Below are 18,268 nucleotides of genomic sequence, written 5' to 3'. Positions count from 1 at the left end.
CACTGTTTTCCAGTTTGCTCATTTTAGTCCTATAAAACAGCCACACAGACTCAACCGAAGGTGTATTATTGAGGTGACCACTGAACGGTGAGCTTTAACATTCACCAAGTGAGCCGTTGCTGCGATGGGTTCGATCAAGTGTTGTGTGGTCCTTTACGCTCTTCTTGGAAGCAGTATGGTGAGAAAGAAATCGATCTTTGTTGGAAGAGTTAGGCTTTAATTGCTTCCCTTCTTAGCTACTCGTTACAGCCGACCCGGACTGTGAGAATCTGAAGGACAGGGTAAGATTTAATTTGAGCTATATTTTTCACTTTTCACATCACCTGCTTTCATTGCTACGTTGAAAAACATAGCGAGAAGAAATGGACCAGTGCTGTGAGGTCGGAAAAATCATCCCCTTCGGTGATGCGGATGAATGTGCTTCCGCCACAGATGAAGCCTCCGAACCTCGCGATAAGATGGCGGTAAGATGAGACATTCAATACAGAGCAAAACTCGAACGAAAGAGCTTTAATGTCATTTAATTGTTTTCGCTCACCCCCCGGAAAGTGTACGGTCGAGTGTAAGCTCAAGTCACTGGGCGTGTTGAACGATGAAGGAATCGTGCTGGAAAAGGCGCTCGAATACGCCGATCGAGTGGAGGGCGATTGGAAGGATACGGCCAAAGCTATCGTCAATACGTGCATCGAAAGGGCAACGACAGTGAAAAATAAGATGGCAGAACATGGCCACACTATGAAATGTTCACCGATCGGGGGATTTTTCGCCATGTGCCTCATGAAAGAATCGTTCTTCCAGTGTCCGGCCGACAAGTGGCAGAACAGTGAGTTCGGTGCGTGGAGATTGGATTTGATCGCAGTGCTAATGGTTGCTTTTCTGTTTAATCTTTTTCTATTCTAAACAGCATCCTTCTGCAACAAGATTAAGAGCGGTGAATGCTTCCCAAAACGTGATTAGGAGTAGCTTGAGTGAGAAGAAAAATCAAATCGAGTTCAACGGAGCCAAAAATGTGGAATAAAAAATTCAAATAAATTCATGAAACACTTTCTGAAACAAATATATTATCTTATGATCCGAAACCTTTAATTTATTATTTAATCCATGAAAGTACAGAAAAACAACTAGTATAAAGCATTCGGCATCTGATCTTCGTGTGTGATGCATTCGCCACGCAATTAGTGTAACGAATCAATCACACGATCAGATCCGCTAATTACTATTTACGCTGTATTGTTTTTTAAACTCTTGATGCGTTAATTATACGTTTGAATAATGAAAAAAATAAATCTAATGTCATTTCCGGGGAAGAAAAACGATCGAAAAACATTTTCTCTTCATTAGGTAGGCTATTGGACTTCAGCAGGAAGCATCATGCATTCATCTGCTGCCCTTGGTCGTGTATTTTCTCTGGTGATCATTGCATCTATTCAGGTTATAAGTGATTGTTTTGATTAAAGTGTGTAAAAATGCATTGTTCGACTAAAATTTTTTTCTTCTCTCGGTCAGGTCATCGCTATCGTAGACTTCAATATCGATAATAATCCCGTAAGTGATAAGTTTAAATTATTTGCTGAATATTTTCGATTTTCTCTTAACATTTGGTTATTGTTTTCGCTAAAAGTAAACAAGAGTTCCAGATTTATCATAAAAAAGAGTTAAAAATGTTACTCAAACAAAAACGCTTCTATATTACGAGTAACGCCGTAGGTAACGCGAAAGCGTTATACGATCATGCACCTGAAAGTATGCAATTAAATTTTAAATTTTACTTTAATCGCAAACAGCGAGCATGAGATTTTTATTTTAACAAATTAGAAAGTTGTTTTTGCTCAATCTGCATGCCCGTGCTTCCAGAAATCCGACGCTCAAGTGTGCTGCATGATCGAACATTCCTTTCCACAGGAACCGTTCCTCGAGTGCTACGAGCGGCATAAAACTCCCAGCATGAACAACGAAACGATCATGGTACGATCACTCTTCCCAATATTCTACAGTTTAAATCAAACACTTGCTTCCTTCCAGTGCATTCACCAGTGTTACTACGAGGCGATCGGATTTTTTTCCAAAGACGTGCAGATTCAATCGGACAAATATCTCACCTACAAGGATAGCCTTGATTCGGAGGAGCGTCAAACATCATTTACCTTCGCACTGAAAGCTTGTGCCCAAATTGCGCTCGATATTATTAAACATTTTGCGAAGGTGGCGAAGAAACCACGGTGCAGCCCAATCCCTTACCTATTCAACCGGTGCCTGATGGAGGTTGACATCGTGAACTGTCCAAGTGATCGGTGGATTGATTGTTAGTCACACCTTGACTTCAACAACCGATTTGAAATTATTCTTTTTTTTTTTGTTCCGATTCTCCCTCTTCCAGCGAATCTGTGCGATCTACTCGTGGTAAAACTGACCACAAAGTACGGGAAGGGCATACAGATGAAATCGGGAACAAACGCAACGTCGCAGACCGATAAAAACGCACCAGCGAGACAGCCCAAAAGTGGCACGCGAGAATAACAAACTAAATAAATTGGGGCCGTAGCAAAACTGGATAAGCAATTGTTGGGTTTGTTCAATTGAATCGTTTTTGCCGTGGCTTATTAACCATTGCGACATAATAAATGTGTGTGTGTTGGTGTGAAGCATTGAACTGAATTATACTGTTTTGTCCGTTTTGTTGGTTTTTTGCTGTAATGTTCTAGACTAGCTCACAAATTGCGGTTGAAAGTTCCAAAAAAAGGATCTAAAATGACTTACCACACGTTCACCGACGGTTCGGCCCTCTGCACAGTCACTGTTCTGCAGCTGCAATGGTAATGCGACATCAACGGACAGCCTCCCAGCTTGGGCAGGAGTTACTGTTGGCGTTACTGTTGCTCTCACCACCGTTCTTTTGTGATGCGCTTCCTTTCAACACCGAACCCACACCACAGTCGTTTGTGAACTGCAATCAACCACCATTGGAAGCGGTAAGTAGGTCCTTATTGTGATGTGAACTTCTCTAAGAGTTCCTATGTTTGACTCTAAAGCACCCGAAAGACTGCTGTCAGTTACCATCGCTGATCGATGAGGATCTCCTGCGAAATTGCAAGAATCTGTACGGTGGAGAACCACTCCAACGGTCGCTTATATACGAACGTGGCAAGGTGAGTTTAGCGAAGCATGTGATCACGGTACAATACCTGACGCACCATTCTTTAGTGCTTCGTAGAGTGTGCACTGAACGCAACGGGAACGCTAGTGAACGGTGTGCTGGATCAAGCGAAAATATTGAACGTGATCGTCACAGCTACCCAGAACGATCCACCGGTGATGCAGCTGTTCCAAGGAAGCACACTGCAGTGCATTCAGAGCGTTACGAGCATTGTTCCTGAGCAGCATGCAACTACGAGCTGCAACAAGCTTGGTGTAGACTTTGTTGGCTGTGTTAACATCAGAAACTTTTTGGTAAGCGCTGAAGTCTTAGCTACAATTTAGGCATTACTTCTCATGCTGATTTCCCTACAGAACTGTCCACCACACATCTGGAGTAACAGCGCGCAGTGCAACAGCTTGAAGCAGTACCTCCAGCAATGTCCACACCCGTTCTAAGCTCCAGCCGATCGCCCATTCTTCGCATCTTCCATGCAAACAGTTTATTAAAGTACTTCTTAAGCGCGTAAAACAAAACATTCATTCCATCATTCTGGTTAACCTTCCCGCGGTGTCATCTTAAACTTCAGCGCACCCTCGGGCGCGTACATAAACGTCACCTCGTAGTTCAACGGTTTGTGGTGGTACTCGAGCTTGAACGAGCGGATCAGCTTGGCCAGCAATATCTGCATCTCCAGATCGGCAAACCGTCGTCCGAGACACATGCGCGCACCGTAACCGTATGGAAGGGAAGCGAACGGATGCAGCTGATCGCCGGAACCACCCTGGGCGGGTTTAAGCCAACGTTCCGGCTTGAAGCGCTGCGCATCGGACACGTACTCTTCCATCGTGCCAAGGACTAGATTCGGAAATACGCATTGCACCTAAAACGAAGCAAGAGTTGACGGTCGTGAATAAAGGGATGGCCTGTTTGTTGGCAATTCTTGTGCCATACTCCTTTAGGAATCCGGTAGCCACAGATGACGGTGTCCTCCTGCAGGGTGCGACCATTGCCGATGACGGTACTGTACACCCGCAGCACCTCCTTGATAAATGCCTTCAGGTAGTGTGCCTGATCGAGCAGCTGAATTGTGAGCGGAGTCTTCGGGTCCGGGATGAGTCGCTTGAGTTCTTCGTACATCTTCTGCTGCTCGGCTGGGCGGGTCGCGAGCTGGTACAGGATCGAACAGACTGCCATGGAAATCTTGGGATGGAAACCATCATGAGCACCACTCCAGTTGCTTTAAGCGGACCGCGGTTTTCCGATGATCTTACCGTATCAATGCCCACGAGAATCAAATCGAGTGCCATTACAACGGCAAGCTTCTCATCGTTCTCACTCTTGATGACACGCTCCAACAACGAGGGCTCTCCGTCCAGCGCGCGTCCCTCGTTCAACTTCATCCTCTGGGTGGCATTTTTGATGTACTTCATGCAGATTCTACAAAAACGCGAAGGAAAGCTTCGATTAGCGCGAGGCAACTTCCCTCCCACGACACCCGATACTCACTTGACGAAGTAGTCCATGTTGTTGACGTACTTGTACCAGACGGGCGTTGGGAAGTAGCGCCAGTACGGTGCCTTCAGCTCGAGCGTGGCCACATTCCGCAGCGCGTACTTGGCCGCATTGATGATCTGTTGCGGTTCCGATTTCGGGTCCAGGTTCGGTTCCAGACAGCCGAGCCGGGTATCGAGTGCGACCAGCCCGATACACTCCAGCGACCATTTGTGGATCTCGTTGTCGAAATCGTCCGGCAGCTCTTTGCGATCGTCTAGCAACTGTTGACACCGGTCGATGAACTCCTCTGTGACCTGCTCGAGTGGAGACACGTACCGGCGGACGGTTGACAGCTGAAGGACCGGTTTTTGGACGCGCGAACGAAACTCACGCCATGGTTCACCGTGGCTGTGGAGTGGAGAGCAAACAGAGTGAAGCGTTGATGACTAACGATGGCGTTGAAAGGCAAGCGATTCTATTTTATAGGAGGTAGTTCCAGAATACTTTCAAGTATTTTATTACACAGCAAGCATCTATGGCCTCAGGCCTAGCGAAAGAAATTTCCCACGAGCCCCATCGCGAGTGACATATCGCCGCGCAGAGTAACTAATTAAACCCGAAGATTAACTCATCCGGCCATAAAGGTACGATTTCACCAGCACGCTGAATTGTACCTTAATTGCAAACCCACTCCCAACCAACCAGCTTAATCGCGTACTTACACTCCAACCACACCGGGAAGATCGCCGAAGAAGTCTTTCCGCAGCTCGCTCTTGTACTTCACCAGGCTCGGCATCGATGGACGGAACGGTGTTGGGCCCTCGTTGCGATACACCTGTGCCGGGAAAGTAAACGAAACAGAAGCCACGGATGTCACACCCAACACTTTCACGAGGAAGGAAGGGAAGCCATTTCCTCTTACCTTCTCGATTTCGTCACAGTCGTACACGAACAGCAGATCCGGACGACCGATCAATCCTCCGAGCCGTACGATGCGGCCATAGTCGCGGTGCAGCAGGAACGATATCATCGCCACATCCGATATCTTATACTGGCCGATAATGGGGAAAACTCTGCAAGGGAGGAAGGAAGAGGAGGAAGAAGAAGAGAGGTAAATAAAAACCGCTTGGTGAAAATAATGTGAAAATGGCGCCAGCTTTTCAGCAAGCGCATACAGCAGTAGTGTAGCCGGTTGGGCAAACTGATGTGTCCTAGTGTTGCCGACAGTACCTAATGAGCCGTTCAAAACAAGCACTAACAGTGATATGGGCTCAGAACCGCGTGGATGCAACCGGTAATCGACCGGCCACCAGGTTTGATAGTGCTGGAGCTGGGCAATGTTTGCAAAATTTCCATTACACTCAGCCTGACAGGCATGGACGAAGGCAATCAATTTTGAAAACCGAGGCTGAAGTAAGATGTCTGATGTAAGGTGAAGTGATGGAGCAAAATAAAAGGAAAAAAACAAGGTGTGTGCTCATCACATTCCAACATCGGGAATCGGGTGAAAATGAATAGGAAAATAAATAAATCAGGCACCGTTTATGTTAGGTAAGAGAGACGGATATATTTTGCAAGAAATAATTAATAAATGGCAGAAAAGACTATAGAAAACATCTAAGATAATTAATGTCTACAACAATATAAGCAATAATTTATTAGACCTGAATAAGCAAAGAAAACAAAATCGTGAAAAATATATTAAAATAAGATAAAATAATTGCAAACAACTAATCAAAATAAAAAAAACAGACAAGAAAAGCCTTCAATCAGGAAGCGAATAAGCGGATAGATAGAATAAGCCTAAGGTATTTACTTCGCGGAAGACCTTCAATGAGAAGCTAAACAAGATTAATCGATATTTAATTGCTAGTAAATTGCGCATTATGGGCATCTTTTTTGTAGAAGGTTTAGACGAAACCCTACTGATTTTGCGTCTCGTTTATGCTGTGCCTTTTTTGTTGCTATACTATAATTTGCATTGAAGGATAAATTGTGAGTTCGGTAGAAATCAAATCGTATGACTAAATTTAATTTATTTTGACAAGCACCAGATGGTAATGCAAATAAGGAACCGAGACAGGGTCTATAACCTTTCCCAAAGTGCCGTTCCTTCGACCGGTAAATTGCGTAGCGCACTGGCAACAGCATCCAATTTATCATAGACGTTAAGGTGACAGGATGGCTAGAAGTTCTATGACTAGAAGGTGTTGACGGTAGAGAAGTAGCTATCATCAATCAAGTGTTTGAGGGATCGCTGTCTACGTGTTTTTGGGAGCATGGGAGAATTATACCTCTTAAGAGTGATTTTTAATATAAATAGAATTCTTGAAGAATAATAAGGCCGTCGTCCTTCAAGAGTAAATAAAATTCTTGAAACAACATTTGGGAAAGGGAATTTTGGGGGATTTTCTTTTAAAATTCTAATTCTCACAGTTTCTCTCCCATTCTGCGATTCTGACGCAAAAACAAACTCAAATCACCCGCTCCTTCGTGCGGCGGACGTCTCGTGACGTCAATTCACTGCTACTAAAAATACCAGCTCCCACCCATCCAACCCAATAAAAACTTACCGCCAGGTGTTGCCCAGTATCGGCAGCGGCTTCGGTCCGGGAACTTCCGAGTACGGGCGTGCATCTTCCAGCCGGATCGTGTTGCGTGTGGTGCTGCTGGCCGGCTGTGACTGAGCGACCGCTTCTGCATCGTTCAGTGCCGCCACCATGTGCGGACAGGAGGCAGTCGAGTGTGCGTGTCGTATCGGTCGCTCTGTGCTGCTGCAGCGGATGATCTGCTGGCGCTGAAGTTGCAGCGCTGGCCTTGGATGGGTGGCCGACCGCGCCACCGTCACAGTCAGCTCACGTATTAATCGTTGCCGGGTGTGGTTCATTTTGCTGTATTTCAATAAATCAAACACTTGTTCTTCACTGTGCTGGCAAGCTCTTACTCTCTGTCACAAAGAGCTGCAAAAGCGTCCCTACAAGCCTGAAAGCGAATGGTCAGAATCGTTAGCAAACTGGCGAAACTGGTTTGAATGTCACAAAAATTCGACCGGTTTCCAAACTATCGCACTAGGTTCGGGGTTTTTGTGTCAACGTTGTGTGTCGCTGATGTAAAGATGGTATAAACTCGATCTGCGAAACAGGAACAGGTCACATATGAGGAAACCGAGAAGCGGTGTGTTTAGATATGATTTTTTGTTTATTTGATCGAAGGCACGATCGAGCTTTGAGGCTAGTCACGATCATGGATTAACAAGCAATTGGTGCTTCATTCGATCAAACCGAAGCGTATGAGTTGTAGAGCCACTAATTGCCAATAATCCATTACGCATACAAGAAGGTTTTTTGTTGGTTCATGCCTAAATAACTCATAATTATTTTGCCCGGTATAGTGTTAGTAATTTGTTTACAAAGTTTGCTATAAAGTTGAACAATGCTAAAACGTCTTGTCTACTAGCTGTTGCCCCTGTATGCAGATCATCAGACCGATCCTCTAACGTAGTGACCGTTGAAAGACGATGCTCTTTTGCATAGAGGAAGCATTTTGTATCAAGTTGTCATGGACACAACACCATAAAACGATGCTTTTTTCCTGAATATTTTGGGGTCTTTGTCTCTTTGGAACCTTGAGCACAGCTTTCTAACTAGCAAAATAGCGGTTGTTTGACCAATGCAAATAAAAACAAACTATAACATTCCTTCCTGTGCCACTGGTTTGCTAACGAAACTGTTTAAATATTCATTCCACAGTCTTCACTTGCTTAGGTGGATTAGTCACGTCATGCGAATGATACATGAACATGGACCTTTTAGACGACTTTAAACGCTTTGATTATTTTTAAGTTTATTTTATAGCAGCTAAGTATTATATGGCCGACATGACCTGCGAGGCCGTTAAGCCCGAAGATTAAGACAAAGATTTTGTAGTAAAAGTCTTCCCTCTCAACATCCAGCTCGAAAAACATATTAACCCTAAAGGCAAGGACACCTGCATCGTTATAAATATATTTTGTAACACGGGAAATCTGGTCTCAGGTGGATTTATACTTCGCTTAACCTTCTCCTATAAAACAATATTCATAAAAACCGCCCTACGCAACGTGGTTATATTAAATCTCACGACCCAGTGTCCCATCACTTCTCAACTGAATTCGCTTCGATTTTTGGGCCCGGTCAGTATCATCGAATGGATCGTAGAAAGAGAGAGTATCGCATCACGTTGTATGAGGGACGCGTGATAAAATTCGAAAACGCAACGTAGCAAATAGCGAGTCTCTATGAAGAAGTGTAGCGTTGCTTCGTTGTATGATCGTTTCCTCACACACGTGGCTCACGATCGGGGCAGCTTTCACCGGTGCCATAAGCTCGCCCCGGTGATCGCAATTTGTAAGGGCCACCGTTCGGGGTGAACCACTATCACTGGTGGGTTTAATGCAGCCAAGCGGCTTTTTTGGCATTCGATAAGCAAAAAAGTTGAGCCAAGTGGAATTGGGTGGATAAATAGTTGGCCAAGAGAGACGTTGACCAATAAGGAGGCTAAACGTTATAGAACTTGTTAAGTAAGAGTTGTGTTTGTGATTCAATATAAATACTAGCTTATTTTAGAGTTTACTAGTAAAACTATTGGAAAAGCTAGTAAATGAAGAAACGTCTCACACTCTTTGGTGATTCATTTCGCAACCTCGATTAGCGTTAAGCAACCCATTTTCGCAGGCTTCGCGTTACACAGGTCAACACAACATCAAAACCCCAATTGCATCACACACAGTGTGCACAGTCTTTCGTGGGGAACATTCTTAAGTTTCCGACCACCGAAGCCCTGCCAAGTCGACCGAGTAAGTCTTCTCGCAACGAATCAGTCGCTGCAACAAATCGGCCACCGTCACTCGGCGGCAGATCGTGGCCCGTTGCTCGTTTGCCTTTTCGATTAAGTCAAGGTTAACCAGCCACCGGACCCAAACTGTTGTGGCTGGTTTAAAACGATGCCAAACCAAACGAACCGGCGATCGCAGCGAATACCACCACCACCACCGTTCAACCGGTTCCCAAAGTGATCCGAAAGGGGTGTCGGGTGTTTTTTTCGTAGAGCCACAGCACGATGCCGTTGGTTACAGTGATTACAGTTCGCTGGTTGTGAAGATTGCAGTTTGCTTCATCTCAACGCACCACACGACAGGTGTCATTGTTTCAGTTGCACATACTGGTAAGCGGATGATCGAAACGAGTACCGGTACCTCACTCACATTAAAGGGTGGAACAATTGTGTTGAAGAGGTGTCTTCTCGTACGGAACACAAGATCACACACTGCAAGAGGTGATGAAGGCCGTCAACACTTGTGGTGACAACGTGAAGGGTTTCTTGCCTTTCGAATGAAAGCGATTCCACGATTTGCCAAGCCAGAGGGAATTGGAGTCGGTGTGTTTCCATGCCTATTATGTGTATGTGGCTGTGAAATATTGATTGCAAATGTGAAGGATTTATGTTTCGCAATGCACACACAATGTGTGCAAGTAATGTGCCCGTTTGGAGTTTTTACTTCTTGGATTGAGTGTGGTATGAAATTTAGTCCGACATTTTTGATTAATGATAAAAAAACTCTTAATTAGCATTCATTCTGCTTGAAGTTGTGGAGTTAATAGTTTGTTTACAGAGTTGCTATAAAAGAACATATATTTTGCTATAATTTGTAGCTTGCTAATTACTGTGTTTGGATGCAGATCTTCAAACCGATCTGCCTTTAGTTGATGTAACCATCAATAAAGCAACTCTTTTAGCTTGAGAGGAAGTATTTAGTCAGCGTTTATGGACACAACCATAAATTATTGCCTTTTTTATATTTTTAAAGAGCTTCTTTAGGAATTCGAAGGTTCTGCTGCTTGATAATAAAAAAAAAGTCATAAGTATAAGCTTCCTCTTCCTGTTCCATTAGTTTTTGTACAAAGTTAGTTCATTATTCATACAACTGTCTTTGTACGAGTGAATTGACAGAGTAGTTCATTGATAAATGTCTCGTTAAGGTTGGTAACTCACACCATGAGAATGACACCGGACAATCTAGCCAAAAATATGGTCGGCTTTTAATTCATAATCTGAAATCCTTTTCTAGACAGCCTGGCACACTGATTGTACATTTGGAGCTCATATTTCGTACGTGATCTTCATTATCTAGAATGAATTGTTTCCTCAACTTAATCTTCAGAACTTTGGTACCTTGAATACAAGATTTGATTTTCTCTTCAGACATCTTCTCAAGCTTGTTTATATAATCCATTTTCAAGTAAGAGCTCACATTACGAGATAAGATTACCATCAGTAGTTCTGGACGGAGGTGCTAATTGTGTCCGCAAACATGTGCGAATAAATGCCCCTTCCTCTTCACAAGCTGCTGATGCTTCCTCGAGAACGCTGAACTCTGAGCACGAAGACAAGGTTAAAAACAAAATCGAAAACGACTCCACTTCACCAAAAACCCCCACACCAGACGGCTGCATTTTGGCCACAGGAAAGTGAATTCAGTTTTCAAGTGTGGGTTTCACTTTTTGGGGCCGAAAAAAAAGATCTCATTCCCACACAGTGCCACGGTGGAGCACTGCTGCCACGTTTCGGCCCCCAAAACTGTACACGAGTTCATCTTCCTCTGCTGTTGTGGAGATTTCTCCACATTCACATCCATCGGACGCTCGGAGATGACCACTCGGGCCGAAGGTGGACTGTGTTTGATCGGTCAGCAATCCCAACCCAACCCGACCACCAATGAGGTGAGCAAACAGCCGAGCTGCTGGGGGGGGTTTGGAATGCGTCGACCCATCTCGCATAGGGTGTGTTCGGAGGTCAGGTTCTTCGCTTCTTGCCAAGCGGTTCGGGACTTGTTTCGATATGTTTTCTTCTGTCACACACATCATTAACCTCACTTTGCAACAGCTTCCACTTGAGCCACCGTCCGTAACACACCGAGCTGTTTTGCACAGTACTTTGACACACAAACCTTGACCTCGAGGGTGAGGAAGCCTGTTTCACGAACAGGCCCGAGAAACTAGTTTGCACCGAACACAATAGCCCTACGGTTTCGTGACACAATCGATGCTCGACGTTGCGACGATCACCCCAATTCATTCATTCCAGCTCTTCTTTTTTCGCAGGCAGGGAGGCCAGTTAAGATGGGAACACGAACGTATCGGTTGCGTGCCCGACACAGTCGAATGGGAAATAACCGGACTTAAGTGAGCCGCGCGAAACGATTTCAATCGTTGTACACACACACTCAGGCACACAATCACACGCACTCTTTGATCTGAATTTCTCTTCAGACCACCTCATCCAAATTCCGGCGGATAGAAAAAAAAATAGGAAAGAAAAACTCACACCACACACTCTCACTGTACACGCGTTGCTATGGGATCGCGAAAAAAGTGCGAACGAACGACTTCAACGATCGAATGCGCGAGAAACACTGAACGTCGGGAGTGTGAAGCGCTCGCAATCGAGACCGACCGCAGCTCGACGCCCGTGATGTGACGTTGCAGCCTGGATGCGTGTTAGTGGAAGGAGTGAGCGTGAGTATAGGACGGAGATGAGAGAGTGAACTGAATCCACCCGACTCACTGAGAGATTCATGATTTGAAACGCTTTAACCCTCACGGGTGTAGGGGAAAAAATGGTAATACGTGGGGCGAAATTATTTGGAGGAATTCATATTCAAACGTCTTTTTTTTCACACATTTGACGGATAGTTATTAAAAATTGAATATTGAATATAGTTTGCTGTTGATATGCAACATTTCTTACATAATGGCAACACATGATACCACAACAGCATCAGTTGATTTCCAAATGCTATCCGAATAATGGAACCGTTAGCAGATGATATCGTGATAGCATCACATAAATTCACAAATCAGCTACTTGAGGGAAGAGGCTCTCGCATAAAATTATGTGCTGCTATTTTTAAGTAATCTGATGCCGTATTACTATCATGTGTTGTCATTATCATCAGGGCGCGGGAACATATAATAAAACATTCAGGATGAGTATAATTTATCATGCTTTTCATTTTATTTTCTTACTCATGTTTTTTTGTTTGTTTCACTGTCGAATTGGTTTTTGAAATGTTACCTTACCTTCTGTTCTTCCATATCTAGTTTACCTCGTTCTTCTGCTATCGATTTTCGGCCTTCTTTACTCGTGTATAAATACAGTATTACTAGAAAAAATGCTACCAGTTTAGGCTTACACACTTGTCATACACAGTTTTGTGCGTTTTTTTTTTGCTGATCTCCTCCTGTTTCGCTCGCTTTATCGTCCTTGAGTTTTGTCGAGTTGTGCGCATTGATATTTTGTAATAAGTTTTTTTTTTCTTTGCACTGAGTGGTTGTGTTCGAGATGTGATTGAGGGTAAGGGAAGGGCTTACATCTAGCGCAAAAAAAAAAAACAGGAATCTCATATCTCAGTTTCATTTTGCCAGCTCTGTTGACGCGTGATTCTTTGAGGGTGAATAAAAATCAATGTTGGTGATGTATGTCTGTTTGGCGATTTTTATCTCAAGTGTGAGGCCATCAACAAACACTAGTGAGCTATGCACGACGCTCACACCTTATGGAAGTCGACTAGCATCAAAAGTATTTTTCGTTGTGTTGTTACAGAAGCTTGATACACCATCTCTCTTGTGGATGGAATGGAATGAGAGGGAAAGGTATGAACACTGTAGAAACCGTAGGTCCTCACTGTAGATGAGCTAACTTCGTGTCCTGCTAAATGTATAGGATTAATACGTGTTCTACGCACAGCATACACACAGAAAGAATACTGAATGAAGCCTGCTGTGGGTTTACGATTAGAAGAAGTTGATGATGATGGCTCTGCATAAACAGCGAGTTGAGGCTACTACACGTCACTTACATCCTCTAAAAGTCCTCTAAGAAAGGTGTGATAATGTGTTCCGTGTAAATTCGCTGTCTTGGTGATAAGGATATTCGATTCTGTGGTACGTGATTGAACCGGGTTGACGCACACTACAATTTTCATTACGATTGGCTCCATTTGCTCCATTCTCTAGCTATTATTGGTGTGATGATTGTGGTGTACAGGCGGGGTACGTGATATTTTGTTAGTGTGTGTGTTGCAACCTAACACAATTCGAGTTGTACAGTTGTTTGTTTTGATTTTCGTAAGTGTATAAAAATAAACTAAACTACCCTCCCTCTCTCTCTTTCTTTCTTCCCCCCCCCCATCTCTAGTTTCCACCACAGCAGACTGCTGCCTCTGTAAAAAACGTTCAAAAGGTTTTCACAACACACCTATACACGCACACAAACGGGGGTTTTACACATAGACGGTGGCTAATGGGGCCTGTAAGTATGTGCCCTAGTGTACAGTGCTCTCCTTCCTTCCCGCTGCCAATACATACGATTTATACAAGAAGCTGTGTGAGAGAGAGAGAGATACATGTGATGACAAGATGGCATGATGTCGTTACAAAACGGAACATTTAAACTAAAGCAACCGACACAAGTGGTAAGCACGGGAGAAAAAGGACACATAAACTAATCTCTAGCTGGATGGCGATAGGAACCGGCTTCGAAATGATCGAATTACCCTAAAACGATCGGAACACTCTCTGTTGGCAGTTCCGACTTGGTTTGTTTTCGTTATGGCAGTAGTACCGAGTACGATGGAGAGTGGCATGTAAAATTGATCCCTGTTGTCCATTTTGTAAGGTTTTGGGTTGGTTGGTTGGTTGTGTTAATCCTATACGTTACCTCTATCATTTACTCGGCTAGCGGCGTACGAAGCTATCTGAAGTACAAGCTTGTAAATGGGTTTCTTCACATAAAAAGTGTTTTAATAAACTCACTGGGCCTTTACGGGTTTGGTTTCTTTTTGCGATAAGTTTCTACTGAAACGATTTGCGGTTAAACATTTAAAATAAAGCAATCTGGACCAAATCGTTGTCTGCTTGTACTTAAAGAAAAATGGAATATGTTAGCATTCTCCTTTGCAACGGGTTGAGAAATGCAAAATGAGCTAAAACGGAACAAACAATTGTTTACAAAATCATTTCTGCCTTCCCGATCTAGTCTTATGTACATTTTGAAGGATATTCGTTCGCTAAACTACAAGAAAGAGAGAGCCGCATCCGCGACCGGAGTACGATGGGGTAGAAACGAAGTGACCATAGTGCGCAAGGACAATTCGAACATTACTCCTAGCCTACCGACCTTATACTTATGCCTAAATCTGATGCTTTCGTATCGTTTGTTCGCATGCGAAATATTTTCCCTAGGCGAATTCCTCTCCGTACGGCTGTACTGCACCGCGGGCGGGGATGGGTTAGTACTTAAAGAGTAATAGTTTAATAAATTAATGTGAGTTATACAATGCATTACCGCTACGACACAATGCACCGAATTGTCGATTATCGGTAGTAGAGTTTGCTTTAAAGTAATTGCAATACTAATAATAATGCCTAACCATACACGGACACAACGTTCAGTCGCAATCAACTCGATACGATCACTCACACACACGACACACTCACACCGTTCCGTTCGCTACACGATTCATCCATACAATGCCCGTTCGTACGAAATTAAAATTAATAATGACTAAACAGTTTTTGATCACGCATTTGGGGCACGTGCGTTAGGCCGCGTGCCGAACGGTGCCGCAGCATTCTAGCACTCAAACTCGTTCGCCGTGATTGCACTCAGATCCTTCATCAGGCCCTCGAGATTGGCCATCTCCTGGTTGAGCTCCTCGGTCGAGGTGGACGGTGCCAGTCGCTGGATTTCGTCGTTCGAGTGTGCCACTACCGGTCCGGTTTGCAGCCGATTCGTTAGCGAGCCGGACGAGAGCGAAGGTTTCTTGTAGGGCGATGAGTTCTGCGGGCGTATCGTGACTGCTGGCGTTGGAGCTGGAATCCAGGGTTGGAGCGTTCATTAGTGAGCAGAAGGGGGAAGACCCTCGGGATTGCCGAGCAATACTTACTGCCATGCTTGCCCTGACCGCTGATGATGGGTGTGGATGCGGGCGGTGCAGGTACGCTGAAGCTTCTCAGCGGGTGTCCTTGCCCTCGTTTCGGGGCATCTATCGCTATACCTTGGGCGTAGGTAACATTTGGGCTGAAGAAAGGGAAAATAATAATGAGCTCGCTTGATCCATCTATCATAACCGGTCTGCCTCAGTCGAGCAGAATCCTTCACCGTACCTATAACTACTGTCGTATGTGTACGGGTTTTCGGGTGTCTGGGCGAGTGGATTCGCTGGCGGCAATTGTGGAGGCTGCTGGAGAAGGTTCTGCTGCGAAAGTGTTTGCTGATCCATCGCTATATGCGGTCTGGCGGCTGTGCTGTACTGTGTCCGTGGGTACTGTGGACGCTCCATCGTCGAGCTAAGGGACGTCGTGTTTCCTGTAAAGGCGAGAGCAATCGCATTGCCATTAAGAAGCTTCCCTATCGTGGGGCCACATACCGAACACACTTACCATTATACCCGGGCACATAGCTTCGCTTATCGAGCGAGTTGGTAACGTGTGTGATTGGCGTTTCGCTATCGTAATCGTGGCCACCGACCGACCGGGGCAGTGTCATCGTACCACTGCTGGAAGCACCACCATCGACCGAACCGGGCGTCGTACTGTGATTGGCCTTGTCCATATTCTTCAGCTCCATCTGATCGTGATGAATCCACAGATCGGGCGGCTTAATGATTCCCGCATTGTTCTTCTGATAGCTCTTTTTCGCGTGCTCCGGCGTACCTTCGGGGCTCTTGTTGCGGCACTTAATTATCAGCAGAAAAATCATCGCAAACACCCCCATTACGGCGAATCCGTAAATGACGTACAGAAGCTCGGATGAGATCGTTTTCTTCATCGTAAGGTTCTCACTCGAATCGATCTCGGCACCCGTTTTCATAGAAACCATCGCGGAAAATGGGCCCAACCCTTTCGAGTGGCGCGTTTGCACCTTGAAGTAGTAGGTCGTGTGTGGTTCGAGGTTTATGATTTCGGCCGACGTGTGTTCGCCGGTCGTCGACTCGATATTCCAATCCCGATCGCGCTTGGTCGTGTCGGTTGTGTAGAGTACCTGGTACCCTGCAATCGGTCCGCTAACGTGGCGCGGTGAGAGCCAGCTCAGTATAGCGGTGAGCGGATTGCGTGGATCGAAAGTGACCTGCAAATCGCGCGGAGGTGACACGGGTGAAACTTGCTGGGTGGAGTTCAGTACCGACATGGACCAGGCTGATTGGCGGTGTCCTTTGACTACCTTTACGGCAAACTCGTACTGGGTGTTCGGTCGCAAATCGCCAATCATACTGCTCAGAACGGTCGTGTTGTGATAGCGGTAGCGGTTAGAACCATTCTGACTGTACCGTACGACGTAGTGCCGATTGTCCGACACGTGCTGGCTTTTGCTGAGCGTCGTATCGGTCCAGTACACTACGATCGACGTGCCCGACATGGGGATGGCGCGTAGTCCGACCGGAACTTCTAGCGGCGTTGGCGCTTCGATTGGAGCATCCTCCCGGGTACGCAGCGTGTCGTACTTTGGAGCTCCATCACCAATGGCGTTACGGGCACGCAGTGAAATGACGTATTCGCTGTTCGGTTCCAGATTGGTGATCTCGAACTGCCGTATCCGCTCCTCAATCTCAGCCGTATCTTCGTCCGGAATTCCTTTGCCCCAGCCGAGGATGTAGCTGCGAACTTTAATTTCTTGATGCACCGGTGGTCCCCACATGACCGTGATATTGTCCGCTCCAGGTCGGGCTGTGAAAAGGAAAATAGATCGTAAGAGTAAGAACTAATAGTTCACTTTACGAGAAAACAATACACTTACTCTTTATCCAGGCAGGTTGTCCTGGAACTTGCGATTCATCCAGATCGTTCGCGTACGTTTCCGTGTGATGCCACTCGGTAAATGGCCCCGTTCCGTTCACCGTCATCGCTGCAATCTTCACCTGATACGCCGACATCTTGTCCAGATCCTTCAGTATGTAGTATCGCACATTGGCCGGAGTAGTCTCCACCTGCAGTGGCTTTTTGTTCTTGCGGTACTTGATTTTGTACCCAGTTATCTGCCCGTTACGATCTTCCAACGCTGGCGGTTCCCAACGGATTGCTACGGTGGAGCTAGTCTGTTCCAGCGTCACATTTGCCGGCGGTTCTGATGGAGTTGATGAGTACGTTTTGACGTCTATCTCGTGTGACGGATCGCCCATGCCGGCCTGATTGAAGGGAACCACGTACATGGTGTACTTCGTGTATGGACGCAGCTCGTTGATGATAACCTCGGTGGTGGTCGTGTCGGAGTACATCTCTGCCCCGTTGTCTGTCTCAGCATAGTACACGCGATACTTCGTGATCAGCCCATTCGTCACGACCGGTGGATCCCACTGCAGGTGGATATCCTTCTCAGTGATGGCGTATCCACGCAGGTTTTGTGGTGCACCGGCAATGTTTTCCTCGGACAAGGTTCGCACCTCGAGCGTTTCTGACGATTCGCCCGGACCGTGATTGCTGTTTCCTACCACGCGGAAGTGATAGTTTTTGCCCGGCTGCAACGATTGAATATTGATTTCCTGCTCGTCCCGCGAATTCGTCGTCATCTTGCGTTCTCTGCAAAATCAAACAGGATGTGGAA

At 45.5% G+C, this 18,268-nt stretch overlaps 5 protein-coding genes across 14 annotated transcripts in view; 3 read left to right on the top strand and 2 right to left on the bottom strand.

Annotated features, from left to right (window-relative positions):
- Window positions 1-39: 39 nt before the first annotated feature.
- On the top strand, window positions 40-1,036 carry LOC118510479. Its single transcript, XM_036052359.1, has 5 exons — window positions 40-178; window positions 237-281; window positions 354-464; window positions 550-823; window positions 905-1,036. Exons 1-5 carry the CDS (start codon window positions 125-127, stop codon window positions 955-957), a joined length of 537 nt encoding a protein of 178 aa, XP_035908252.1. The 5' UTR covers window positions 40-124; the 3' UTR covers window positions 958-1,036.
- A 312-nt stretch (window positions 1,037-1,348) lies between these two features.
- On the top strand, window positions 1,349-2,548 carry LOC118510478. Its single transcript, XM_036052357.1, has 5 exons — window positions 1,349-1,431; window positions 1,507-1,545; window positions 1,855-1,965; window positions 2,023-2,302; window positions 2,378-2,548. The coding sequence occupies exons 1-5, from the start codon at window positions 1,372-1,374 to the stop codon at window positions 2,515-2,517; spliced, it is 630 nt and encodes a 209-aa protein (XP_035908250.1). The 5' UTR covers window positions 1,349-1,371; the 3' UTR covers window positions 2,518-2,548.
- A 262-nt stretch (window positions 2,549-2,810) lies between these two features.
- On the top strand, window positions 2,811-3,638 carry LOC118514325. Its single transcript, XM_036061110.1, has 4 exons — window positions 2,811-2,969; window positions 3,030-3,146; window positions 3,202-3,447; window positions 3,508-3,638. Exons 1-4 carry the CDS (start codon window positions 2,811-2,813, stop codon window positions 3,589-3,591), a joined length of 606 nt encoding a protein of 201 aa, XP_035917003.1. The 3' UTR covers window positions 3,592-3,638.
- LOC118510477 (probable cytochrome P450 301a1, mitochondrial) lies at window positions 3,610-12,370 on the bottom strand. 4 transcript variants are annotated; one of them, XM_036052354.1, is made up of 8 exons: window positions 12,008-12,370; window positions 7,204-7,612; window positions 5,553-5,703; window positions 5,353-5,465; window positions 4,643-5,038; window positions 4,408-4,573; window positions 4,088-4,336; window positions 3,610-4,016 (listed from the first exon to the last, which is right to left on the bottom strand). In XM_036052354.1, exons 2-8 carry the CDS (start codon window positions 7,515-7,517, stop codon window positions 3,690-3,692), a joined length of 1,716 nt encoding a protein of 571 aa, XP_035908247.1. In that variant the 5' UTR covers window positions 7,518-7,612; window positions 12,008-12,370; the 3' UTR covers window positions 3,610-3,689. The 4 variants fall into 4 exon arrangements, with proteins under 4 accessions (XP_035908247.1, XP_035908246.1, XP_035908249.1 ...); XM_036052353.1 differs by having other exon boundaries at window positions 11,993-12,369; XM_036052356.1 differs by having other exon boundaries at window positions 12,004-12,021.
- Window positions 12,371-12,658: 288 nt separating this feature from the next.
- Window positions 12,659-18,268, bottom strand: part of LOC118510476 (neogenin) — a 97,926-nt gene continuing 92,316 nt past the window's right edge. For all 7 annotated transcript variants that reach the window (XM_036052351.1, XM_036052346.1, XM_036052348.1 and 4 more), the window contains 5 exons: window positions 17,465-18,243; window positions 16,111-17,394; window positions 15,835-16,036; window positions 15,615-15,748; window positions 12,659-15,540 (listed from right to left, as the gene is read on the bottom strand). In XM_036052351.1, the coding sequence (XP_035908244.1) occupies window positions 15,302-15,540; window positions 15,615-15,748; window positions 15,835-16,036; window positions 16,111-17,394; window positions 17,465-18,243 (2,638 nt within the window). In that variant the 3' untranslated portion in view covers window positions 12,659-15,301. The remainder of the gene's footprint in view (window positions 15,541-15,614; window positions 15,749-15,834; window positions 16,037-16,110; window positions 17,395-17,464; window positions 18,244-18,268) is intronic.

The sequence above is a fragment of the Anopheles stephensi genome, chromosome 3 (assembly GCF_013141755.1).
Source record: "Anopheles stephensi strain Indian chromosome 3, UCI_ANSTEP_V1.0, whole genome shotgun sequence".
Taxonomy (NCBI): Eukaryota; Metazoa; Arthropoda; class Insecta; order Diptera; family Culicidae; genus Anopheles; species Anopheles stephensi.
Note: the sequence above shows the minus strand (reverse complement) of the source record. Positions and strands in the feature narration are given on the sequence as shown.

Coding starts and splice junctions, on each gene's coding strand:
- LOC118510479 (XM_036052359.1), top strand. CDS start 125: ATGGGTTCGATCAAGTGTTGTGTGGTCCTTTACGCTCTTCTTGGAAGC. Junction 179..236: donor CTCTTCTTGGAAGCAGTATG/GTGAGAAAGAAA, acceptor TTCCCTTCTTAG/CTACTCGTTACAGCCGACCC. Junction 824..904: donor GGCCGACAAGTGGCAGAACA/GTGAGTTCGGTG, acceptor TATTCTAAACAG/CATCCTTCTGCAACAAGATT.
- LOC118514325 (XM_036061110.1), top strand. CDS start 2,811: ATGGTAATGCGACATCAACGGACAGCCTCCCAGCTTGGGCAGGAGTTA. Junction 2,970..3,029: donor ATCAACCACCATTGGAAGCG/GTAAGTAGGTCC, acceptor TTGACTCTAAAG/CACCCGAAAGACTGCTGTCA. Junction 3,147..3,201: donor TTATATACGAACGTGGCAAG/GTGAGTTTAGCG, acceptor ACCATTCTTTAG/TGCTTCGTAGAGTGTGCACT.
- LOC118510478 (XM_036052357.1), top strand. CDS start 1,372: ATGCATTCATCTGCTGCCCTTGGTCGTGTATTTTCTCTGGTGATCATT. Junction 1,546..1,854: donor TCAATATCGATAATAATCCC/GTAAGTGATAAG, acceptor CCGTGCTTCCAG/AAATCCGACGCTCAAGTGTG. Junction 2,303..2,377: donor AAGTGATCGGTGGATTGATT/GTTAGTCACACC, acceptor TCCCTCTTCCAG/CGAATCTGTGCGATCTACTC.
- LOC118510477 (XM_036052354.1), bottom strand. CDS start 7,517: ATGAACCACACCCGGCAACGATTAATACGTGAGCTGACTGTGACGGTG. Junction 4,574..4,642: donor AACATGGACTACTTCGTCAA/GTGAGTATCGGG, acceptor GCGTTTTTGTAG/AATCTGCATGAAGTACATCA. Junction 4,017..4,087: donor GCTACCGGATTCCTAAAGGA/GTATGGCACAAG, acceptor GCTTCGTTTTAG/GTGCAATGCGTATTTCCGAA.